Source organism: Pezoporus wallicus, unplaced genomic scaffold, assembly GCF_028554395.1.
Source record: "Pezoporus wallicus isolate ANWC-B61680 ecotype Strahan unplaced genomic scaffold, APGP_CSIRO_Pwel_v1 contig_3952, whole genome shotgun sequence".
Lineage (NCBI taxonomy): Eukaryota > Metazoa > Chordata > Aves > Psittaciformes > Psittacidae > Pezoporus > Pezoporus wallicus.
Window position 1 is genome coordinate 6,903,207 of NW_026635034.1, and position 26,639 is coordinate 6,929,845.

Sequence of the window (26,639 nt, forward strand, 5' to 3'; positions counted from 1 at the left end):
TTATACACATGCACTGGCCTTAACTAATACAGGCACTACTAGCACTATTCAAACCTGTTGTTTTGTCTATCAATTGCAAAGACTTTTCAAAAACAGTTTAAAAAAAAACAGTGTAGAATCAAAAGCTAAAAAAACCTGTCATGTCTTCCCCCATCCCTTGGAACTGATCCACAGCCAAATGAAGACCACAAATATAGACCTAGTTTGAATGGGTAGGAGAACCAGGCCAGAGTTAACATTACACCCCACCCACCCAAATAGCACTTCTTGAGCAAAACCCCTGTTGCCTTTCACACCATTTTGTGTGTCAACTATTCCAGAAGCTGCACCTAAGTTTCCAGGACCACGGTGTAAGTACCTCCCCCTTTAATTTTTTTTTTTTAAATGTTCATAATCTGAAGACTTGCATCAGAGCTTAAAAATTTTCACAATTAAGGCATAAGCCAGTGATACCAGGGGGCACGGAGGTGGGGAAGAGCTCAACCCCAAGCTAAATTTGCCCTGTTATCTATTTTATGGCTTATGAAGTACACAGACTAACATTCACGCTGTTTATTCAATTACTTGTAGTAATGGAACGACAGTCTCATTCTATAGTTGCTATAGTTTACTATTGATCTTTGTATTCAAAATCTGGAAAGAAATCCTATTAAGGGTACTGTGATTTATTTATTTTTAAATGAAACTTGACTAGTCTTAATCAAAATTAAGAAAAAATTTCATTCAAACTGATATGGGTAAGCAACTTTTACAAAAATATACTGTATAGAAACACATTTGGAAAATTGCATAGAAAATATCCTTTTATTTAAATCAAAATAAGGCACGGTTTTACTAGCTATGGTCTGGCTGTAAAAATGCAAGTCTATTTTGATTACTTTTATGTTATTAACAATATTTTCCATAAAAATATAGGTATGGGAATAAAAACCCTTTTATACAGAGTGGGAAACACTCTATTGTAAAACTTCACCAAATTTGCTGTCATTAATTTGTACAAAATTTGAATACTATTTTAAATCAGGATCCTACATGTTATTGTCCTCCAGGCTGTTCACTGGCTGGTGCTGTGCTTTCTTCATTTCCCGTATAATCCAGGTGTTCCATCATCTAAGTGTAAAAAGAAAAAAGATAGGTACCTTTATAAAGAACCAGAGGTTTTCCCATCAGTCCCAAGTATTTGTTAGCTAAGAGAAATATAATTAAACATGTGTTAGAGTACATTTTAGCAGCATACAGGTAAGAAGTCCTCTGTAGATCAGAAAGTATTCAAGCCAAATAATCAAAGCTCTTTTAGCTAATGCTTTCTACTGCAAAAGCATTCTCCAACCAAGGATCCAAGTTCTCTACAAGAAATTAACCTTGTAAGTCAAAACTGTCTCACTAAAGAGAACAAATTAAAAAAATGATTGGGGTAAACCAGATTTTTCAAAGACATGGTTTGCAGAACTGCAAACAGACCCAGGATCCTACCTAAGATGTACAGGTAGCAAACAATAGCTTGCATAGAAAAGATGAGCCTTCTCTTTTCATAACTGTAAAAGCTAGCCATATTACAGCTAGTAGAAACCTACTTGATTTGCAACATTTCTTTGTACATTTTCCTTTATTTTAAAAAGTACAAAAGAAATGGAATTGAAAAGTCCTGCAACAGGGGAGAATCTGAACCAGATCATTATACTTTCCAATTCCTGTAGCTGATTAGGTCACCTGAATAACACAAGACAATATTGTACTTTTCCTGACTAAAAAGCAGCCCGTTTCCCTACCAACTGCTGTATTGCTAGAGCACAACGAAGACTCTAGTTTCCTCCCTGGGACAAGGCACTGAATAAATTACATTGGTAATATACACATTAGTTAGTGTGACAAACTGAGACCCATCAGTTTGAGGGCTTCAGAACTAAGCATAAGCAACAAGAGGCCAAGGACTGGACAGTTTTGATAGCTGACAACCAGAGACAGAAGATACAGAAGTAGTAAAACTGATGTTGACAACCAGAACAAGTCAATGAGCTCATATATGCAGCATGGCAGGATTATTAGGACAAGGGCATAATAATTTCAGCATCAAAAAGTAGAAAACCCCACAGATGTTCTTCCATAGTTGCACGTTCTGCCTAGTAGTAAAAAGGTTCCCTGTAAAAGGAGTAAAAGGTCTTTCTGTAAAACAACTGTTCACTGCATGGGTTCTAAGCTGGGCAGATTTCCATGCTTGCTTTCTTGTCTTACGAGAACACAGTTTGCCAGACTCCTGGCACTGTCACATTATATGCACTTTAGTGTGTATATAATTCCATATATAGAGAGCAAAAAGAGTAATTTCTTTAACTTTTTTCCTCTAGTTGTGACCCACCTCTGTGCCATACCCACTTCTATGCCAACAGAAATGTTTCACTGCAAGGTGTACAAACACACCTTATTAAAAGCAGGTTTGTTTAAACAAGCTGTTTCCTGGTCCAGACATGCCAACATGCCATGCAGTAAGTTGAGATGACAGTTTCAAGGCAGAAGCAAGTCACTAGCACTTGGGTAAGCCTTAGGAGAGCCTACTGGCCACAATATCAATCTAGCTAAACCCAGAAAAGGTTTTTCATATCCCTCTTTTCACATGTCAGAACTAAGACAATAAGAATTAAGGCAAGCACTAGTATTGCCAATACACCTAACCACTACGATACAGCAACAGCACACACTCAGTCCAGCTGCAAATACCAAGCTCTTGTGCCAATGACAACCTTGTATTCACTTCAGTATATCTAGAACTTTAACCCTGCACTGTGACCAAAATCCCACATCAAAAATCACCCAAAGCAAACCACTCCCTACAATTACAGAAGTCAAACCCTCATTTTGAATGAGGATTGAAGTATTTGTTTCCAGGAAAACACAACAAACCATCGCATGGCACCACATTACATCAAGTATTGTCATGTTATCTTGCTTCCTTCTAGGGAGGTTCATCTAACAACTGGCAGAGGAGGTAGTTCTGGTAAGCATTTTTGCAAAATGTTTCCCTATTAAATTGACAAGATGCTTCCAGAAGAAGAGCTAACACTATTTGCAACAATTCAGCATGTCCCAAAGTCAAAGAGTCTTCTCTTAATCCTACAACAAGTAGCACAAAATGTACTTACGCTGGAGGTACCACCTCTAGTTAAATCTTTAAGTCTCTGCTTAATACAGCAGATTTTTAAGTTGACTTTAAAACCAAAAATACCAAAGGGTGTTTGTTTGGGTTTTTTTTTGATACACATAAACATTACAAGGCTAAAAAAAAAAAAAAAAAAAAAAAAAAGGCCATCCCATCTCATTTCTAATCTCCCCACCATATAGAAGAAGGATAACCAACAACTTGAAGGCAGGGAGGATAAACAGATGTCTTTCTGAAAGTGTATCTCTGTTGTAGGTTTCTGGGACAACCCCATCCTCAAAGCCCCAGAAGCTGCAGGACTCTATGACAAGCAGCAAGATGAATGCACCATGCTAAAATGATGGACAAAGTTATTCCAAGCCTCAAAAGAGCCAGAGCAATCAGACCATACATTGTGGAGAGCTGATGAAGATACAGAAGCTTTTTCTTTCACATCCGAATTCCTGACAGTTTTTAAGGGGAGAAGGGATGTGGTGTGTCAAGATGGGTTAAACATAAATGTCTTTTACAAAGATTTAGATAGCTTTACAAAGCTATCTCCTAACACGGTGAACTACCAAAAGCAAACAACCAACCAACCCACAAACAAATCCCTGCCAAACCACACACAGAGTTAAACTAGAAATGGCAATACATGCTCCTACCTGTAGAAGAGTACACAGTACTTCTGCACACACTTGCCTGCAAGATGCACTCTGATGTTGAATTCACATAATTCTTAACAACCTATAGCTATGATTAATTCGCAAGTGTCTAAAAACTTGATTTAAAATGACAGTACTAACAGCAAGTGCATGCTGTGTAACATGCCAATGACAAATCTGTTGATTTATTACTTCAAAGAGAGATAAGAAAGTTTGCTGAACACTTCAAATTGACAGACTCTGAAAGTTGCTGGACTATTCTACCTACAAGACTTCAAAGTTGCATTAGTCCACTAGACTTTTCATGGTGTTACTAAAATGATTTCATAGACTGTACTGATACAAAAACCAAACAGTATTTCTAAAATAAATAACTGGGAAGTAAGTATCAAATAAGTTTATCATGCAGGCATAAATGAGAAGTATAAGCAATCCAAAAAAACCCATAAAAAAACCTTTATTGTACACTTTTGGGCAGCAACATTTCCTACATTTGGTGGGAAGAAAGTAGGTACATTACTCTCCCCAGAAAGCTGGAGGAGTAGTGAAGCACTATTTACTGTGCTTCAGTAAACAGTCAAAATGTTTTTTCTGTGCAACAACTCATTACAGCTCAAGTCTACTCCATAATAAAGCCACATGTGGCATAACTACAATTCAAGACTGCATTATTATGCAGCAACAGAAATGCTCCCAGCTAAGAATTATGGGACCTCAGAGCTATCTTAGGGAGTCAAGTATTTCCCATGTGTATAAAGCTGAAACTGAAAAACTGGTTTTAACAATCCTATCCAAGAACTTGACTGCACACAGCAGGACAGAAGAATCTGATGTTATAAAAATATGGTTGGGCCATCTGAGTTTAATTTGCACTCAACCTCTTCTACTTCCTAATCCCTTCTTGGGTTTGTATCTAATTCATTTATTATTAAGGCTTTTTAATGAGACTTAAATTGTTAAAATACTCTTTATTAGAAGAAAGAAGGTAATGAGAAAAGTACTTTCTAGTTCAGAATTTACGACAGGCAGAGTTCACCATCTCAAACTGTCTTCAGTGTAATGGGCAGACAAGCTATGCTTTATAAGCAGATGGATAACTAGACTGCCAACTACAATTCAAGATTAGATTTAAAAAACAAAATTCTGCAAGAATATGACATTTGAAAGCTTGCATTGCTCTCTCCATACTGTGTTTGGGACAGTGGACAGTTGAATATCACCAGTGTTAGCCGTCATGATCTATAGCTTAAGGTTAAACCTCTCACGGCAGTGTAGAAGCTGTGCAGAAGGACCACAGAAGCTGGTCTGAATCCTTGCTCTCTATCCCACTGCAAACACTACAGACAGCACAGGACAAGTGTACTTGTTGAGTAGTAAGATGACAGAGGGACTGTAGACATGACACTAAAGACAATTCATAATGCTGAACATTATAACAGAGGACAACACAGCTGTGATGATCACAAAGCAGGTTTTCATGTCAATGCAGTGGCACATAAAAATCAGGTACTTCCATATAGGCAGAGGAACTAAATCCAATTCTACGTATTCGAAGATACTCCTAGGGATTTGGGAAATTATACAGTAGAGAGGAATACAAAGCCTGCCTTCAGGGTTAGGAATCGTGGTTCCATTGGTCCTTAAGTTTTCCTATATTCCTTTCAAGAAAGAAAGAAAAACCCCCAACCCAAACACCTAAGCACAAAACATGATTTATAGCTCATCTTCATTGCTACCCTTTTCCATTAATTACTCAGAAAAAAATTTAAAAGACAGACTCAAAGGAAAAGATGAAGCAGAGGGGAAAAAAAGAAACCATAAGATGATTAATAAAGTTTCATTAAAAGAAGGCTATAATCACACCTTGTAGCAAAGGCGTCCTGGAGGAGTCCGATACCTAAATAAAATTCATTCCATTATTAAAATCATACACAACAAAAATCAGAAAATCCCAAAACTCAGAAAAGCTAACTAATGGTCTATAAACAAACAGCAGTATTCATGAAGTTTAGTCACCTAATACACCATACATGCTCTTGTACCCCTATTCTTAGGGCGCTTTGCTCTAAGAAGTCTGCAAGGTTGCTCTGTTTCCATAAGGACAAAGCAAACCTTTATTGAAGTCTGGCCACCCTTATCAATGGGGTAGCTCTGCTCCAGTCCACAAGACCCTTGTAGCAAAAAAATACAGTCCCCTTTCTGTATTCTTTCTCCTCAGAATGAGCAATGAAAGCTGGAGATTTCAACCCTGGGGCTGTGTGCACGGTTGGTTTGGGGATAGTTTTTTTGCATGTTTTCGTGTAAGTTCGGTAAGAACAGTTCAAAATTCATCTTCATGTGAGGAGAAAGATCAACACTGCAGCATTTTGAGAGTGCAACTTGAATAACACCCTCTGGAAAAAAATAATGTAGAAAATCTTCTTCAGAATGTTACGGAAAAATAGGAGTCAGTAAAGTTACACAGAGGTGTTCAACTACAGACAAGTCTAACTCAGGGGTTGTAGAGTGGGGGCTCTCTCTGGCACATTTTAAGATGTGCCAGAAATGAAGCCATCTGACCTCAAACAAGCTGAAGTTCAGATTAGTTTTAATCCTTAAAGAAACCAGTTGAAAGGACATGGAAATAACTACTATGGCAACATAATTCTTCCAAGTATGAGTTTTCCTATGAGAAGTGCAAGAAATTTTTCTCCCTAAAGGGTGTTGCCAAATCTGCTCAGGCCAATCTTACTTGGAACTCAACTGAGAAAAATAAATTGCAAAGCTTTCTTCCATCCCCCAACAGGCCCAGAGTTACTGGGCTTCCTATATGTGACACTGTTTTAGAACAGCAGTCACCAAAGGCATGGCAAGTCAAATTCATTCTGACCTACAGAGAAACATTCCTGTTTGCTGGATCTAAAAAAGGAAGAGAGTTGGTTCTGCAGACAAAGACAAGCTATGTAGTTAAAGCTGAAGGCCTCCTTAGTAATTCTATACCTAGCCAACCTCCTGCTGAAGCAGGTGTAGAGTACTAGTCAGATCAACAAAAGGTAGTTTTGATAATACTGTAATACTGATAATACTATAGAAGCTGCATGCCTGCAGTTCGACAAGAATTATCACCACCTTGACTTAAACCTTGCAATACCAAATTTGAAAAGGCAGGAGCCAACCCACCTCCCTTGGCAACAGACTATCCATTCTCTGAGCTGAGTTCCACACAGCCTAGATACAGGTGATTGTTTCTGAATTCAAACAATATTGGACTTCAGGTCTCAAGCAAGATCTAGAGTAACCTCAAGACTGGTCTGTCTTGTGATGCATGCCAGCTCACAAGAGTTACTGGCACACTGTGTTACCACAGCAAGTCAAATCAGGGGGAACATGCACATGTCAACAGGGAGAGGCAGATAGCTGGTGGGATTCAAGGACTGCAGTTCCTGGGTAACGTCAGAGATAATCAAAGGGGTAATGCAGAATACCCACGGCAGTGTGCACACCACTGTGACAGAAAACAGTTTTATAACCACCCAGCTATTTTGTTGCTGAATGCTTCATATAATCCTGATTATGCCAGAAAGTTTCTAAAATTGTAGTTGATCACCAGCTTAACTGTTTCTTAAGAGAGGACTAGTGCAGATTGGAATCTGCATGCTTAGTTCAGTGACTCATGTTATACCACATCAAGATGATAGTCGAGGAATGTTAAAACATGAAAAAAAAACACCCAAAAACATTCCAAAGAAAATAAAATAGGACAAATTACTTTTTTTATGAGTAGTGAACCAGCTATTTATCTCCCTCAAGCTTTGTTCTGCTTTGTCAACTACTAGACTAAGATTTTCTAAGCATAACAACTATTTTTCCTTATTAGTTCCGGAAGATAACATGAAGACTAGCAAAAAATAGATTACTTTGCAATACATTATGAAGTACTTCTAGAAGCCTACACTCAAAAGAATTAACTACAACATATTCAGCCTACCTGGTAACTGCTTCCTTTCCAGAACTTCTTCATCTCTTTGCGCCTCCAAGCAACAAATGAGCTAGTGAGGAGTGTACATGGGACAAGATAGAGAAGGGCCGGTTGTCCCATCTTCATTAATGCCAAAACAATGAAGGTCAGCACCATACCAATGGCATAAGCTATAAAAAGATATTTATACGCACACTATCAAGAACAGGAGATTTTTTTAAAAGTAAGCTAGATTTATTATTTAAGTAACATCTTCATTAATATAATTGAAAAAAAAAAAAGGTGGACAATAGGTTGCTCTGTATTTGCAAGCTTTCTCTAACCAACTGACTACCATAAAGAATGCTCACCTTAAATATGGGCAGGCACATTAAAGATATCATAAAAAGATTCTTGACAACACTGAACCTTTACCTGAAGAAACCTATCTGGTTATGCCATTTATGGGGGAAAAAAAAAAAAAGGCTAGTATGAAGATTCAAGATTGCTGAAATATCACAAGTTACCTATTGTACAGGAAATGTAGTATACAGAAGATGAACTTGTCTGAACATCAAATCTGCGACAGTAGGCAACCAGAAGCCCTTGAAGGGAAAAACAAAACAAAAGATTAATGACATATTTAGCCATGATTTTTTTTTTTCTCCCCAGTCTTCCTCTAGATCAAAGCAGCACAAAAAGAATTTATGTTAAGACACCCCATTACTGTATGTTATCTTCTTCCCATTTATTTCTGGAAAGCCAAGAACCAGTTTAAGAAATTCTACAGCAAGTCTTGAAAATCAAAACCACAATCAGCCAAGTGAGCTTGGTATTAAAAGGTTTTGGTTTTTTTTTTTTTTAGCAAGCTAAATACACTGTGCTATTTTCACTTTGTTAATACAGAAGGGTAACAACTTAGTTCTAACACTTCAACAGGATTTTAATGCTCGCTTTTTACAATCAGCAATTTTGCCTGCACACTGTTCACATGGTGGTGCTTTGTGCCTGACTTCATTTGCTCAAGACTCCAACTATGGCAAAACTCAGCTCTGCTGACAAAGATGGAAAAATTTGATAATATATTTTCCGTTACCTCACCTCCAATTAGGTAGTCTAGGATACAAAAATAGTATGAAGTCACAGAAAAGTTGCTTTCTGTGAGATTTCAGTGAGATTTAATTAATACTGACAACTGCATTTATCTGTGGGACTTGTATTTACACAACACAGTGTGAAAGAAAAGCAAACCCCCTTCACCATGTAAGTGTTCTGTAACATACTAAGCTGTCTTATATTGTGGTTTTTGCTGTATTCTGCATAACAGATCAAGCCAAACTGCTGCATCTGATTTAGCTGTTGAGTAAACTGAAATGTCAGTTGACAATCAAACCCTAAATATTTAATCGTAATTTATAATTGCCAAAAACACTTGCTCACCTGGTACAATAATGTCTCCAAAACCCAGCAATGAAAATGGCATGTCACACAGTGTTGATGCAGAGTATCCAAGTCTAGGCACTCTAATAACCACAGGTAACTGTAAAACAGTATTTCAGAAGCCCACATAAATCTAATCTAAAGCATCCTGGTGTTTGGGAGCTTTTTTTGATTGTTTGCTTAAATTAATAAACAGTTTAAATATAATCGATTTATTGTTAATGCAGAACTTCAAAATAGGTAGAACCTGAAGTAAAACCAGAAACCAACATAGAGAGTAGGTAAATCTTAAGGCAGCAGGTAAGCTGGAAATTCAGATTTACAGATAATATGCGCACACACAAATAAAATTAAAGCATCAAACCATATAATTGGAATTACAAATCTGGATTATTACCCTAGCTAAAGAATCAACGATATCCAGGCCCTGAAGAGAAATTTGGACAGTCAGGTTTTCCCCAAAAGAATAGTCTTTTCAGAGGGAATAATTTAAAAATCCAATATCTGAAATACAATCCTTACTTTCTCATGGGGAGCTGAGCGTTCAGTAGGGACTTCCACCAAGTTTCCATCATTCTAGGATCAAACCCAAGTCAACAGGTATTTAATACTTAAAAGAAAATAGCAGAAGCTGGCTATATTTTGTGAGAAAGTTATGCTGAAAAGCACATTAGAATTAGCTATGCAGTGTCAGTATTTTTGTTGCACATACTAAAACAACTGTTCATACCTTTTCACTGTTTCCAAAAGGCCCAGCTGCAACTTCAACCATTATACTTGCCCCATTCTGAAATTAAGGTTATTTTTCAAAAGTTAGTGGCTTAATATACCAAAATATTCATACTACATTTAAAAAAAAAAAAACAAAACTTTTTTAAAATTCATTTTAGAATCCAGGACTGGAAAAATCCTGAACATCCAAAGGAATGTACTAGTATTGAACAGTATCATGCAGTACAGTTTTGCACTGCAAACACATATTCCAGCCTAAAATAACTGTTCAGAAAAAAACCCACAAACAAATCACAAGATGTAGCTGGAAGTTAAGATTAATAAAGTGTCAGTTTTTTCTGCCATGAGCTTTCTGCCCCAAAATAAAAGGTACACTTGCTACAGTTCACACTACGTTGCAAAGGAGCACTACAGAGAGTACTACAGCATGTTTCAATATATGGGTGTTGAAAGCAAAAGCAGGAAGAAAACTGTAGGACAGTAATTTCTCATCATTATACTGTCACACAATTGGGGACAGCTTGTTTTTGGCCATGTAATTGCTGAAAACGTAAGTAATTTAACAGAATTAATGGCACGTACGCAAGCATTATGCTCAACAGCCCATAGAAGATGAAAGTTTAGGCCACTGCTGCCTCAAATGAAGAAAAGGAAGTCAGCATTCCTGCACTGAGAATACTGAAAATACCAACCTGTTCAACAAAAATACTGCCCCAGTGACTAGATAACATTTTTTGTTTTATTTTAAAGATAAATTCACAGACATACCTTTGTGATAAATGGTGTTATGAAGACAAAAAACACATCATATAGAAGGAGAAGGCCCAGAAGTATCACACAGGACTGGAAAAAAAACAAAGTAGAAAATATTCCCATAGGTTTTCAAGGACTGCACAGCTAGATTCTGGTACCACTGCACTATGTTAAAAAAAAAAAAAAAAGGAAGAACCAACCCCTACCTCTCCTTGTTTTTATCCTGGCATTACATATAGAACAGGATTAATTTCTATTAAAAATGTTAAAGATTTTCTTAACTTATAGGCTTTCTTCAGTGTTGAAAACCTACTTCCTGGTACTAAACTTAGATACATGGCATTAGAATACTTCTTTAAGGTAAGCAACTTGCAATACCTTGAAGTTCGGCATCTTCAGTGTTTTAATGAAGTTTAGGCAGAAAGCAACTCCCAAAATGTCTTGCAAAATCCAAGCCCACCTAAAAACCAAGAACATATTTTTACATATTGTTCAAACTGCTGCTGGACTCCAAGTGCAATAATGGTTTTAGGTTTTGCTATATTGTATATTCTGCACTATATAATGTTGTGCTCAGCATATAAAGCTGATTAAAGGAGGAAGGATATTTGGAGTAATGTCATCTGAAGTAACCATTACACGTGATGGAACCCTGCTGTCCCAGAGATGGCTGAACATTTGCCTGACAATGGGAAGTGGTGAATAAACTCCTTGTTTTGCTTCCCTGCACGTGCAGCTTTTGCTTTACCTATTAAACTGTCTTAACCTCAACTCTTGAGTTTTCTCACTTTTACCATTCCAGTTCTCTTCCCCATCCCAGGGGGGACTGTGTGAGTGGCTGGCTGGGGCTTAGTTGGTGGCTGGGATTAAACCAGGACACCTCATCAGCACACTACAAAGAAAATGAGTTGAACAGAGGCCACAACAGGGCTTTGGTGTTAACTTGTATGATGGCTTACTTGATTGGAAGCCCTACTTAATATCTGACTCAAGATGCTACTTAGGATTGTACTACAGTATTTGTGTATTTATGGTCCTCTGCTTCCACAGGAAGCACAGGTCTTACAGTCCCTAGGCTATTTCTGCACTATTTTTCTTCATTAACAATCAAGTTAGTTCTTCCTCATCTTTATAATTTTTTGTAACTCCAAAGTACCACACAGTTCATTTGTATAGCTTTGTTCTCTATTACTCCCATGCTCATTAAGCTTCATAAATACATTTATGACTTTTTTGAAATCAGGACAGAGTATAGACAGATGCTATGCTCCAGGATTAGTTATATGATGGGAAGTTCATTAATGACAATTATTCATATTACTCTTTTAAGTCAGAATGCATCACTTACCTATCTTCATTTCGAAACACTGCCCAGATGACAGCTGCTGCTATGCAGAATGCAGCAAGAAAAATAAGCCTCACTTCAATGCTTTTGTTGCAACATGCGATCCTAAAAGAAAATAATTAAATTAAAAAAGAAAGCCTGCAACAGCCAAAACACATGCCTGTGCTATCATGGGTCCTTAAGCTGACAAGGTGTTCTCACCTTGAGAGCTTCTCCTTTGCCCATTTGTTCTATCCAGACTTAGGTGGCATTATACTGGCAACTCCAGTACCAGCCCTTCTCTAGGCTGAGTTTAAAACATGCCCAAAGATAAATCAAATTGGGCTTTGACGACCAGTCCTCATTTTAGCAAACACATCCAGAGAAGGTGGCAAGCAGATGAATTTATTTAATCTATGTCATTTAACAACTACACCAACAGAACTATGTCAGTGAGGGACAGACATCATAATTCCAGAAAGGGGGGTGGGGGGAGTGGTGAAAGTCAATTTTAGGACACACAATCCAAGATTAAAAATGGAGTAACTATGTATTGCAAAATTGTGAGCCAGTATCTGTTTCCACCACCTACTCAATTTTCTGGGGTAGTTCTTGAACTGATATTAACTGACAGAAGAAATGCCTGTCCTACAGCTTACACAAAACCTGATGTCTTTTCTACCTGATCTCTGCCTTTGATGGGCTACTGGATCACCTGGCACTAATATCCTGTACTAACATGCAAACACAATCTTAGGCTTCCAAGCTTATAAGAATTGTTCTTTTTGGGGAAAGAACTATTTGTTGCATTAAATGCCAGGGTTTTTTTTTTAAATGTGAAAATACAGAGGAGGAAAATATTCCCATACTCACTAATACCTGCAGGATACCTACTCGGAGTAGTAAGGCAAGGCTATCTGCACATTGATAACTCACAACCTGAGTTACAACTGTAACCACTAACACAGAGGACATGAGCAGTGTGTTGCCTTCACAAGAAAATTAAAACTTAATCTGTACTGTACCTGTGACAGACCAACATAAAGGAAAAAAAAACCTCTATTGCCTATAGCACAGTACTTGCCTGAAACAGGACCAAGTGTGCAGGATTCCCCCTTACCGAGTTCCTTGATGAACAAAGTGAGCACACCTGAGTAAGCATACCGAAGTGAGCCAAAGTGAGCACAAGCTGAGCTCAGATGGCCAAGCAGAGCCTTTTAAGTTTGCTTACAGCAATGCTTGCAAATAAAAGTAATGCAGTGAATGTCCCACAATACTATTTTAACTGTTAATTATGATACAAATACATCTAATATCTATTAAAGGAGCTTGTAATTTTGTTTTTTAACAATCCCACATACTAAACTGTTTAGGAAACAATTTGTCAAACTGCTCTTGAGTTTTCACACTACCTTGAGTAGCAATCAGAATATACTCCAAAGAAATCTTCCATTTATAATAAGTGAAAGGTGTACAATACCTGCACTGCCCAAATGGTATTTCGCCTATTAATGCCGCAAGACAGTTGTATAGACTCATTGCAGATGCCAAGCAGAAGACTGATATTATAACATACACTAAATAAAAACAATGGAAGATGGGAATCAGTGACAAAATACAATAGGAAAGAAATCAAACAAGAATCAAACACAACAATGTACATTTGATATAAACAGCAACTTATGTTAACAGTTACAGCACTGCTCAATACATCAGCTGATTACAGAAAATGCTGAATTCTGATTGTCTCTGCCATGACAAGAGTTCTCATTAAGCAAAGATGGGAGGTCTGAAAGTTTTTAATTAACACCCCCTTTTTTTTTTAATTTTTGTTCCCTTTTATTTAAGAAGGAAGAAGTCACCTGTTACTGCTTTCACATACTTTTATTTGGTTTTAGCCAACTAAAACCAAAGTGCTATCTTACAACTACCTGCTTTCCCAATTTCTGGTAATACTTTCCACTTCAGATTTTCCCTTTAAGTACTTTGTCTGTTTATGCCTAAAGATTTCAATATCCCCAAGATCTGACTGATCATTTAGGTGGCACTTTAAGATACTAAACACCCCATTCCTTCCAAAAACTTGTATGTAGTTAGGAACCACCTGGCTAGGAGAAAACCCTGTGTATTTCATGTTCTAACTTACAATATATTGTGCACTCTAACTTATGGTAAGCACCCTGAAACATTCATAAACAGTAAGACAGTTGTCTGCCAGTTACTTTGGGGATTTGTTGCTGTTGGTTTGGAGGGGGTTTACTGCTAGTGAAGGTCTGACTAAAAGCAATTTGATACCTATAAAGAGGTTATTAAAAAAAAAAAAAAAAAAAAAATCAACCAACAGTTTGGAAATTACAATTTAGTAGAATTGCATCATTCAAGAACTTAGCTTATTACTAGCATGATTGAGTTTATTCTATTATGGCAATGCCATTTCCCCTGTACTTAATTAGGACACCACAAGCACAAACTCAACGTCAATGTAGCAATGCCGAACAGAAGTTTTCACTCTAAACACCACTAAGCTATCATTGCCACCCTTCCAAGAACATCAACATACATCATACACTTTCTTTACTAGTCACTGGCACCTCTACTCCACATTATTCAGAATAAGCACTGTCAAGGAAAACTTTGTAAGATAACAGAAGAAAGCTTCTAAGTAGCAGCTACATCTTTTCAACCCTTGACTCATATATGGAGAGAACAATTACAAAATTATATTAATTTTAGTTTAGAAATTGAGCTTTTTAGACTCAGACACCTATAAGATCATGCAGAAAAACAAGTCATATGAGATCATCCATTGTTTCTTACCTAACCATTTGTAGAAGAAATACAGCAAGACCAGCATAACACAACAGATGACAACAAACAAGATAACTGTTACAGGGGTGAAAGTAACATTTTCTTCCTTCTTTTGTCTTGTTTCTCTCACTCCAGGACTTGCTACTGCTTTCAAATTCTCACTGTTTTACAAGAATGACAAATATTTACCTTAGGTGACAGGTTATGAAAAAGTCTTACTATAACCAGAATTGTAGTTACAAAGCATTTAGGTTGACACAGCCTTTCAGGCTAATCCTTCATACCATTATTAGACTTTATTAAAGGAAAAAAAACCTGGTATGCTTATTGTTTGAGTTTCACTCCATTTTTTAAATGGAGATATGCACTTCTAACCTAGCATAGATCACAAGGAAAAGATTTTTAACTGCCTTCCTTTCTGGTTATGTGGCGATTGCCAACTAAAGGAGTACAGCCAGCCAAACCCCGAATCTACGTGAGGAGAAGGAGCTAGATATCAAAACTTTTCAGCTCCTTTTCAGGATGCACACACTCAACTCTATTAGAGTATCATCTCCGACTACAAAATTTCTTGGGCTAAATATAGTCAATCTGATAAATATGTCTATGATAAATTGAAATCATGGGTATTACACACTGTTTTAAAACCTCCACAATAGGCGTTAAGTGTCTGCAAAACCCATTCATGTCAGCAGAATGAAGCTAGTTAAGGACTAGTTCTTTTACCTTTACACCTTATAATAATTACAGAGTACGTAAAAGAGAGGGGGTGTAATTGGGGATTTGCACTGGGAGTAAGATTTCTGTGCATACATACTCCATAATTATACCTCACCATGCAAAATAAGGAGACTTAAATTGCGTTTACTCTTTGAGCCGATAGCCCTTCCACTCTTCAGTTCAGACACCAGTGCAACTTGCCCATCAGATAGCATGTTCCTGACAAATCCTAGAACCTACCTACAAAACCCCCAATTCAGCACTGAAACAGCTACCTTCAAAAGGGAAAACTCCCCCAGCAGTAAGGCACTTTGTTAGATGAATCATTTTCTCAGAGGACACACTTTGAATAAGCTTTTTTTTTGTTTGTTTTTTTAAAAAGCACACTCCAGATGTATGAAACTGCATTCTAACAAGTTCCATATAATTACATGTAGGTATTTTGCAGTATGGGAGACAGCACCACATTTTGTTATTTTAGCATTCAGTGCAGGCACACCCTGTAGCACTGCAGGGTAAGAAAAGCAGCATAATCAGATCCAACCTTTAAAAAGAGAAACACACCCACCCCTCCTTCTACTTCTTTAATATCTCTAAAATCACTGGATTTGCATAACTAGTGGGAAAGAGAAAGATGTAGTTATCACATACAATTCTCACCCTGTTGTTCTGAGGAGCAAAGCACTAGAACACCACTGAGAATGGGAAGCCCATGGTAGCAACACACACTGGCCCATTACACGCATGCAAGCACCCAAGAAATACTGCAGAGTAACACCATGCTCTTAAAGGCCAACTGCATTTAGTGAAACCCCAGACTAAAAAGAGCTGTGTGCATGGAGTGTGCTTCACTTCAACGAACAAAGCTGCACACCCCTCAAGCATGGTGCAGAACCCCCTGTAACGCCTCATTTCTCTGCATTTGCTACATTCCACGCTTCTACTCCCTCTCCTTCCCTGCACAGGAACTGCTGCTGCCTCCCTGACCCAGCCTAGTCCTAGAACTGCTATTGCCCCTGGTTCTGTTGCTCCACCAGATAACAGGAAGCCGAAGCAGATAAGCCCAGCTGGACTTTAACTATCTGGAGCCACCCAAACACAACCAAACCACATTCCCCAATGCTCCTAGTGACAGGAATGAGGCGCCGAGACATCCCAGAGGGTGCTGCACAGCCAGCTGGGATGAAGCAGTTGTAAGGATCTCTGAAAATTCAGACACTACATGCATGCAATTAAAGGTATCATTAAAATATCTACTTTCTATCATGGATATTGCAATATTATGATGTTAATTATAGGGTATTTGGTAACTTGCCAAAATGTTAACTCATTCCTCCTCCCAAGAGTTGCATTATCCCTCAGGGACTCTGACAATCTACTACTAAGGTTCCTTAAAGACCTCTGGAGATTTTTCAGATGTTGCAGTGCTCAAGCATTTCATGACAAAGCAGCTCAGACCTAGATTTTCTAATTTGTTAACTACCAACCTAAAAGAACATAATTACTCACTGAACACAGTGACAGTTTCCACAAAATCTGTAGTCCACATGATTTAAGCAGCTTCATTTAACAAACTTACAGTTCTGCTACTCCACTCCAGTAGCCTCCTAGTGCCACTGTAAACACGGCAATTAGGAAGATGACAACCATACTGTAATCAAACTCTGGCAAAGGTGGTGAATACAGGGTCACATTAACTTCATTTCCAAGTGCCTGAAAAACAACACGCAAGTTGGTTTGTAAGGACAACAAAGAAATTACATGGCTTATTTTCAACAAGATGCACAGCATGAGTTCTTCCTCTTAATCAATAAAATGCTGAAAGCAAATTTTCAACATACTGCACAAGACAGCTCATATATTTTCCCTGGTCATTGTAAAGAAGCAATGCTTTCCATGCTACCTTTCAGGATGGTCAGGTTTGAAAACAACCTTATTACTACTGCTGTGGAAACGTAGATACCACACAACAAAATGGCACTTCTTTTCATTCTTTTGACACTTCTGAGTAGTTGTGCCTCTAGCTCAAATGCTTCTCATCCCCAAAATATACCAAATACTATCTCTGCAGGAAAGCATATCCAAGTCAATCAACTTGAAACACAGACTCACAGGTCTGCTGAGGTATCAGCAGAGGTTTACTTTACCTCTTGAAACCACAAAAGTCACAGTTCAGATATAGGCACAATGCTTCAGACAGGACACAGTGAAAACTCAAGGTGGCAGAAAGTTACTTATTAACAGCTTTACACAAGCATGATTTGAAATGGATTCAAAAGAAAACAGAGCAATTTCACACTGCTTCAAAAATTTAAGACCCAAATAAAAAGTCAGCTGAAGGACACTGGAGATGGGAAAGCATGCAGAGACATAACTGATACCTAATTGTACCAAAATCTTGAAAGCAAAACTAAGATGCTTTCATTTGACTGAAAGGTGAGATATAAAAAACACAAAGAAAGAATGATAATTTGAGAGGAAATGGAAAGTGGTAGGGAAGAAAGGCTTGCTGTTGTAGTCAAAGTACATCAAAGCATCTACAGCAATCATGCGGTGAAAATAGTCTTTTGAGATGCAGCAGAAGAACAGATTTGTTAACAGCCTGCATGTGGGATAAATGCAGAGAGCAGATGAACGTGCGAGGCAGGTTTGGCTACAGGAAGATCAAACTGGCAGTGGAGAGACTGAATGGGAAGCTGAGTAGTGTAGTGGAATACACTGGCCAAATGTGAAGAAAGCAGATTTATTTCAGTATCCGAATTGTCTAATTACATATATTAACCTTACAGCAGGCTAAAGAAGTCAGAATCATTCCTTTGCCTGAAGTTCTGGAAGTTCAGAAAACAAGAAAGAAGATTAAATTCTAATGAAACATTGCAGTTGTATCAAGTGGAAAATAACATTAAAGGAAAAAAAAACTATTCAAATTACAGCATCCTGTATGTAAAAAAAGAAACAAACCAAAACCCCAAACAAAACAAAGCACAGACACAAAAAAACACCAACCTCCCTTCCCCCAGAAACCTGAAGGCTTATCCGTTTTTAGTATTTGATTCCAGCATGTCTTAATACAGCTTTTCATTTAAGTTTCATAAGCCTTACAAGATCTAATTCACATTAGAATCTAGCGTGATTGTTTCCTTTTGGTCCTATTACTCTGCTCTTCACTAAGAACTTGCAAAGTCTCAACTTTCACAAGGAGCACTAGAATCAAGTACATCAGGTAAGTTAAGAAAGAAAGCTATCCACTCACTAGAAGGTTGGTAACACTCTGCTATTGCTATCAAGACTCATACCTGATTCAAATGCTGAAAGCTAACAGAGATGAAGTCTTGTAAGAAAAAGTAGCAAGAATGCTTACACGAAGTAGCTACCCTCAGACTTGTGCTGTCTCTTCTAAATAAAAGGAGAAAACTGGAAGCCTTGGAAAGAGTTAAAACAGACATACAACTGTAGTGGAAAGAGTACAATTGCTGCCAGCTTCTTAGCAGGATGTATCGTTCAAAACAACAGCTGCCAGTGACATGACAGAAGGCTTTGGAAAAAACGCCATCAGAACTACGAAAGGATCACTTGTGGTCTATGCTATGCTCCTCATTACTTTTACAAAGGCAGTCTCGTTATAAGACAAAACCAAATTCTATGACTGAACAGCAGTATGAGACACCACGTGGCACACTAATCTGCTAGCGAAGTTGCTTTGGTGAATTACTCCAGTTACACATAAGTGATTCTATATGACATTACTCCAAGCAGCACTAAGCAGTAACCTGGTACAGAGATGATTCAGAACAAATTAGGGATCTAACCTTGCCCTAGGTCCCTTCATGTTAGTAGGGCATATCTTAAAACCACTCAACTAAACAAACAACACTTGTCTTACTTGAAGGAACAAATCTGAAAACAGAAGACAACCTGAACCAAAACACAGTATGCATCGAGACTATGTCAGAGTAAGGACAATCATCACAAACCTTCAGTCATGTCAATGCTTGGCAAGAGCAAATCTTTAATGGGAACAGGCAGTAAACAACCAAACTCCTCTATGTCTAGGCATGGTTTCAGGTTGCATACTTACCTAAGACAACCTTCCATGGCAGCTCTGAAGATTAAGAGCAGAAATGGTGAAGTAAGCTTGCAAATTCAATCCAAGAAGCTAAGACTATACAGGTTAGTGCTAGCCTCTGCTATTCACTGAAAAACACATGCAGTGCAACTCCTGCTAGCAAAGCTACTTAACACCAAATAAACAACAAAACAAAATAACAACAGAAAAAGCCACACTGAAGAAAGGATACTTTGTTTTAAAAGAACCCTCTGCAATATTCTGTATCCTAATATTATATGTCAATGAAATCAAACTCCCCTGCTTATAAAGCAAAGAAGATACCATAATTGACACATTTTAATGACACCTTTGGCATCACATCATAAACTCATCAGCAGAAACTCACACTCTACTGTTCCATAACAGATGCTGTCATGCTATATAGAGAGCGAGCTCATCATCTGGCAAAGACAAAAAAACCTCACACCTTCCTCAAGATCCAACTTGATAAGATAATAATTGCCTCACAGATACCATGCCAGTAGATACAAGCTCAACTGTTCTGGGTTCTGTGCTAAGACTTCCAAGCTTACCCACCCTCCAGTTAAGTATAATGTTTCCCATTCTTAGTGCTCTAATTAACCATTCTCTCAGATTAACCTGAATTAGGAAGACTAGCAATTCCATGACTTAATAGCCATCCTCTTCTGTGAACTGAAAGCAGGTTCTATGCACATTCAAATCAGGCAGACATCCATACCTGACATTATTTTAGGTTTTTGAATAAACAAGTTCATGTAAACCATAACATTCTGAAGGTATACTACTTACCAGCTGCATATCTACTATGTCACTATATCTTATAAGAGCCACTGGAAGAGTCACATCTTCAAAATCAGTCCTATTATCTGAAAGAGGAGACTAAAAGAGAAAGTGTCGGTGATAAGTATCTTGAGCCTATTTGCAAAGCAGGTTAGATCCCTAAAAGTAAATTATCCTTTAAATTTCAGTGTATTCGTAGGAAGAAAAAAAAAAAAAAAACAAAAAAAAAGAGCTTATTCATCACCTTTTGCAAAAGGTTAATAAGACTGATGTATTTAAATCAAAACAGGTGATACTACTAACACACCTCGACTCAGAGTTCTTAAAAACATCTTGTGCTTTTATAGTATTACAAAGGATAACCAAAACTCTGGTTTTATTCTCTATGCCTTTGAAACAAGATTAACTTTTCATTATAATCACACAAATTCATAAATTGTAAATATTTGTACAAACACGCTGCAGCTGTAAAACAGAAAAAAGCAACAGAATTATCCATAAAGATCTTTCAAAATGCTTTTTTGCATTTCCAATTTTGGATTACATTTTCCTAGCTTATTTTTGTCTCACGTGTCTAAAACAGCATCACCCAAAATTACAGGGAGTTCAGAGTACACTAAAATCAAGGATAAAGACAAGCATTCAGGAACATGATTAAAGACACAAGGAACAGATTAAAAATACAATTCAGCTGGAGATACTTTGAGATAATATAACACAGTGTTGCACAGAACTAACTTGAATGACCCTCTCAGTTTCAGGAGCAACAGCCACATGAGCACAGCACTCTGTGAGGAAGGTTAACCACTCATGCTGAGTCCTCTGCTTTTGGGGTTTCTGTCAACTAGCCCTGCCCTGGACCAACTAGATAAGACACTATTTCACTAGAGAAGAAAACTGTATGTTGCAACTTACCAGCCTAGATTTACTGGCAATCAACAGCATTTTAGCACCTAAATTTTGTGCGATTCTTGCTTTCTCCAAAAAAGTGCAGTTTCCTCTCATCACTACAACTGCTTTGTCCTTCATTATACCAGAAGGAACTTCAGATGAACTGCAGAGTACTGTAGAAGTCAGGTTTTCTAAAGCCCTGAAAGTCTGTGGAGAAAAGGGAGAAAAGGAACATGATGAAAACAGGATATGTAGAAGACTATGTTACGATGCTCCTTAATTTAAGGCCTGCCTGAAGGAGACAGCAGAATGAAATCATTAATTCAAGAATATAAAATCAGAGCAAGAGTTTTTGCAGCCTGCAATACTGAGGGACATTCAGAGCAGCATATAGCTGAAATACCTGGATGTTTCTAAACACAATTTCATAGCAGTTGTTGCTGAAATTTAAACATAAGAAACTGGTTTCTTATCCCTGCTTGTAGTTTTGGGGAATCCAGTGTACACTCTGTTACTTCCAGGCTTCACAAGCCAAATGAACACTAACATATACAACATAACCGGAGTTCTGAAGTGTAATACTGATTCAAAAACAGCTGGGGACCCTAGGAACATATTATTTATTATAACTAAAAAGGATTTCTATTTTTATTTCAAAGTTCAGTTTCATACTGGCAATTATTTTAAAATTACTGTCAGTTTCTTAAGTTAGGGAAGACTTCCCAGTAGCCAAAGTAGCACAGCAAAGATGTTTGGGACAGCAGACGAATTATTATTACTGTTTTACATTGAGTGAACCTGCTAATGAATGACAGGAGAGAAGGCAGAGAAGATCACCTTAATCACTTCCAAGCACAAAATATTTCCTGTTTATACAAAGAATGCCTGAAGAACATTTGGTTTTGCCTCACACCCTAGTCTGGCTCAAAGAAACACACTCAGAAAATATGGCCTGATAAAACATTCCAGATAATCTCCCATTCCACCATATGGTTTCAAGACAATTAAAACATCAAACTGATGAATCATTGTAAGAAATCTGTTTCACAAGTTTACTTTTTTGTAAACAAATAAACAGAAGTTTTACTCCCAAATCTAAAACTTAGACATACTGGTAATGCCTGAAAACAAACAAACAGCATCAGATGAATATGTAAACATATTTAAAACCTGTTCTAACACAGAGAGAATATCACTTCTGTAAACTTCAGAAGCTGACTTTTCAAAGTATAGAAAATTTCCCTATAAATTTAGGGGTAGGATAGGGACATTAATACATAACTCAAAATGGTAAATAAACAGTGTAGCATTTATTTAACTCAGAATTCTGAAGACCAGCTATAGCTGACCCAAATTCATTGTGTTTTAATTTTCTCAGGGAGTATGATTATAAACTACTTACAGCATTGTCCAGGCTGTTCGGAAGAGATACCCAATTGGAATTGTAAATTATGCAGTAATCCTTTGTTACTGGAGGTACACCGCTTCCAGAAGCATGCAGGATCCCCTCATCTGCAGTTACCTGCAATAAACCAGAGTGTTTTGCATTAAACAAACTTCAGAATATCAGTATACAGGCATTCTTCTAAAAGGCTATTAGGAGAAAAGTAAGAACCTATTCACTGTATAATGCTGCTTATCCTCATTTCAAATACACTGTATTTTTTACATGCATAGTTCACGTCACCAAGTAGAATACCATCAAGAAACCCAAGCAAATTATTTCAGATTCTGTATCCTTTACTTGCTAAGTGCAAAGCTTTATATAGAAAGCAATTAAAACAGTAAAAGTGGATTGAAGTTCTTCCCTCCTTGGAGACTCTAGAATTCCCCTACTAATAAAGGTATTGTTTAGCAAATCCTAACTACTTTTTAGCAAACAACTGTAAACACAAAGATATCAACTACTGTAATTTAGGAAGAATTTGTGTAGTTAGGGAAATACTGGTGTCTATTAAGATTACTCTCTCACATTAATTTTTTGTTACTAATACAAATTAATTATAAAATTTCTGATAATTTAAGGGATATAGAGTTCTCCCCAAGCATTAGTATGCTAATAAAGGTCAGGTATCTCAGTGGATAAATTAACAAACTAAGGATTAAACGTCTAAGTAGTAAAAACAAAGAAGCATCATTTGTATCTCAAAGCAGTGTCACCTTAAGAAAACTGGGAGATGATCTCATTTTGACAGTTCTTCTTGAGACAGAAACTGACCTCCATATCAGGAAGTACCAATATATTTAATTAAAAATGATTTTGTAAGTTCCGAGTTGTCTGAAAGAGCACTGAGATATAAGCTTGAAGTAAGCAGGGGCAAGGGGGGAAAGCCCAAATATTTGTCAGATATACAACACTAATCATTAACAGTGCTATAGAGGCATTTCTCCTCCAGCTAGTGTCTCAGTATTCTGCAGCAAGTGAGAACCAGAAACGAAAGAAAAACATGTGATGGTATTGTTTCAGAGGTTTATGTCTGCCTGGCTTGAATAGCAAAAAACCTTCTTCAGAGGAATCCATTATATTGGTCACAGCGCATGAACATCTGCTGGGAGAACTGTGTCAAAGGGCCTGAGCACATTAACTGTTTAACATGTAACAGCTCTTCAGCTATCAGCTCCAGTAAGTTGCTCCATGATTTATGATCAGCACAAAAATTATCAAGCTTCCCTCTTAAGTGCTTTCACCTAAGAAGTGCAAACTAATGGTAAATTAAAAGCAATAAAGACTTCCAGCAGGTGCAAACCCAAGATGCTTCCATCCATTAACAACTCTTTCTGCTTCACAAAGTAGAATAACTGCTTTCTGGATTTTCCAGGAAATCAAGTGTTAATGCTACACAAGTGTAAGTCTACCTAAGAGGAGCGATTACTCGCTTATTTGACACGCATGTTTTGTTTGGCACACTTCCCTGCTCCGTGATGAATCAGGGAACACAATTCTTCCTCACAAGGTGGGGGATGGAGGACCAGAGCATGACGTTTACACTCATGATTTGCTGCTAGGCTTTAAAGACAGCATTTAGAACCTAAACTGAAAAGAAATGCTACATGCTACACCCACTTGGAACATCCCCACTAAAAAGCTGTTGCATCCAGCTGAACTTCTATTATTTTCTAATTGCTTCTGTACCCTTCTTTCACAACAGACAAGAGCTACTAGTTTGGGTACGCAGCTTTGCAGTCAGCTGTGCCACTGAACAGTACAAAACAAACCCTCCTCTCAGCATACATGCAAAGTAAACATTTCTTACTGAGCACATTTTCAATCTTCTTTTTTAAGCAGAAGACCAAGAGTGTCCACAAAACTGCTCTTCAAAAAAATTAACCCATTTCCATAGGCTGACTTGCTCCAACATAAAAACATTCCCTTGTGGAGTACAGGCTGCCCTTCCCTAAAGGAGCATCATTATTTCTCACTTCAGGTTCAGATGATGCCCAAACAGATTTCTTCCTATTTGTGACAGGTGGTTCCCTCATCAGACTTCCTTACTTTACCATCCTCACATTTTTCTTGTATATTTCCTTACAGTTGATAGAGAAGAAGACATCTCATACTCTCTTCATCCTTATTTTTCCCAACACATCCCTGTTACTGCAGGGATATAAATTTAGCCTGACTGTAACCCCACCATGTAGAATACTGGAAGTTTTATGAATCAGTGGACATGAGACCAAATCAAGCTTATATTTACAATATCCATCACAGTTAGCATCTAGGTAAGACATACAAGAAAATCAAAGGTACAGAACAAGAACAAAATATTTTGTATGTAGCAAGAGGATAAACCTCACAGAAACATAAAAAGGTAAGAAGAAAGCTAGCAATGAACAGAACAAGCACCACTTTGTAGCTCTGCCAGCAGCCCTTTAACACATGCACACTGTCCCTCCTTCCCTCCCTTCTGGGAATTGCCACCCAGGGGAACCATCATCTATGATCAGAGAACAGCAGTGGTCATTCCCTGCACACCTACTACTGTCCTGAGCGATAACTCCCCATAGCGTCCATCTCAGGATACTGTTCTTGAGGCTCAATGACCTGGTCTCATGCTCACCACCACCACTACACCTGCATTTCTAGGGCAAAGGAGGAGGCAGTTAGGGGGCCTGCAGTCTTCCAGGAGGACAAGAGAAGCCCCTTCACTTGTCAGCAGCAGCAAAGCATTAGGTTAAAGACCTAAGCTACTCTTTAGAAAACGCCAACACAACTAATGACAGCTACATAAGACTCGCAGACTGTCACTGTACAGATGTACACTACTTCATCCAGAGGCATTCTCAAGGCACCAACAAACTGCGCTGTGCACCTACTGCTGAATATATCCAAGGGTGACTTCCTACGCAGGAATGTACTCTCCATCCTGTCCTACCAAAACAAGGTAAAAATTACGTTAAAAGCAAGAGAACAAAAATCCCACCAACAAAACAATCTGGTGGAGCAGCATTTAATACAGGTATGCACTTCATACTGCCTAAGCAGCTTACACAGGTTTCTGGCTTCCCCATTTCACTACTCTGTGATGCAGAATGGCCCAGATTTCCATGACAATATACACCTGTGTGCTGGGAGAAGATGCAAAGATAACCCATACAGGAACCAAGATGGCACTCAAGATGAACAGGCCAAAAGCCAAGACATACACAAACCACGAGCTCCTCCTTCCCCAGCACCCTAATTTAAATACCTCCAGAAAGAACAGCGTTTATCTACGCTGGCACCCCTGAGTCATTATCCAAACCCACCAATCGACCGAGGCTGAGCCCCGCTTGCACTCCCGGGCTGAGAGGATAAGGCAGGGACCTAGGGGACCGGGTCGGGGGAACCGAGGCCTTGCCCTTGCCAGGGTCGGGAGTCCCGGAACGACCCCGGGACACGGTTCCGACCGCTCTGAGGCGGGAGCGCACACCAGCCCAGTCAAGGGAGACAAGCGCGACGCCGACTATGCCTGCAGCCACGGGGATCCTCTATAGTGAGGGGTTACGGAGGAGTAAGGCGGAGAGAGGAAAACCCTCGGCCGGCGGAGGAAGGGAAGAAACGGGCGGCCCGGCCGGCTCCTCCGCCCCCCGCGGGCCCCCCGCCGCCCCGCACTCGCCCGGGCCAGCAGCCGGGTCCCGGCCCCTGCCACGGCGCGGGCAGCGCAGCCGCTTACCGGCGGGAGCAGCAGGCCGCAGAGCACGGCCCACAGCAGCCCGACGGCCCTCATCTTCCTCAGCCGCCGCCGCCACCCGCTCGGGGAAGGGCCTCGGCTGGGCTCGGGCTCCCCGCGCCCGCCACGGAGCCTTTCACCGCCACCGGCTCCCGGAGAGGCGCCACTTCCTCTTCCGGCCGCCGCGAACAGGGGGCCGGCCGATGCTGCTGCTGC

At 38.7% G+C, this 26,639-nt stretch overlaps 2 protein-coding genes across 6 annotated transcripts in view; one reads left to right on the plus strand and one right to left on the minus strand.

Annotated features, from left to right (window-relative positions):
• The window catches only part of LOC130592441 (nicotinamide riboside kinase 2-like), a 136,432-nt gene that overhangs the window by 92,532 nt on the left and 17,261 nt on the right, over positions 1 to 26,639 (plus strand). The gene's annotated exons all lie outside the window — the stretch shown is intronic.
• On the minus strand, positions 786 to 26,605 carry SPPL2A (signal peptide peptidase like 2A). Of its 5 annotated transcripts, XM_057396648.1 has the most exons (17): positions 26,427 to 26,605; positions 22,676 to 22,795; positions 21,298 to 21,480; positions 20,392 to 20,481; positions 17,092 to 17,225; positions 14,802 to 14,953; positions 13,465 to 13,561; positions 12,009 to 12,110; positions 11,039 to 11,120; positions 10,676 to 10,750; positions 9,906 to 9,962; positions 9,698 to 9,751; positions 9,176 to 9,275; positions 8,263 to 8,340; positions 7,766 to 7,926; positions 5,662 to 5,695; positions 786 to 1,110 (listed from the first exon to the last, which is right to left on the minus strand). In XM_057396648.1, the coding sequence occupies exons 1-17, from the start codon at positions 26,478 to 26,480 to the stop codon at positions 1,079 to 1,081; spliced, it is 1,605 nt and encodes a 534-aa protein (XP_057252631.1). In that variant the 5' UTR covers positions 26,481 to 26,605; the 3' UTR covers positions 786 to 1,078. The 5 variants fall into 5 exon arrangements, with proteins under 5 accessions (XP_057252631.1, XP_057252658.1, XP_057252622.1 ...); XM_057396675.1 differs by lacking the exon at positions 9,698 to 9,751; XM_057396639.1 differs by lacking the exon at positions 5,662 to 5,695.

What these genes read in the sequence shown, in the direction of transcription:
- SPPL2A (XM_057396639.1), bottom strand. Translation starts at nt 26,480, where the DNA reads ATGAGGGCCGTCGGGCTGCTGTGGGCCGTGCTCTGCGGCCTGCTGCTC. An exon ending in GTGTTTCGAAATGAAGATAG is followed by an intron (nt 11,121 to 12,008) that starts GTAAGTGATGCA and finishes CTTGGTTTTTAG; the next exon opens with GTGGGCTTGGATTTTGCAAG. An exon ending in CTTTTGGAAACAGTGAAAAG is followed by an intron (nt 9,752 to 9,905) that starts GTATGAACAGTT and finishes GTTTGATCCTAG; the next exon opens with AATGATGGAAACTTGGTGGA.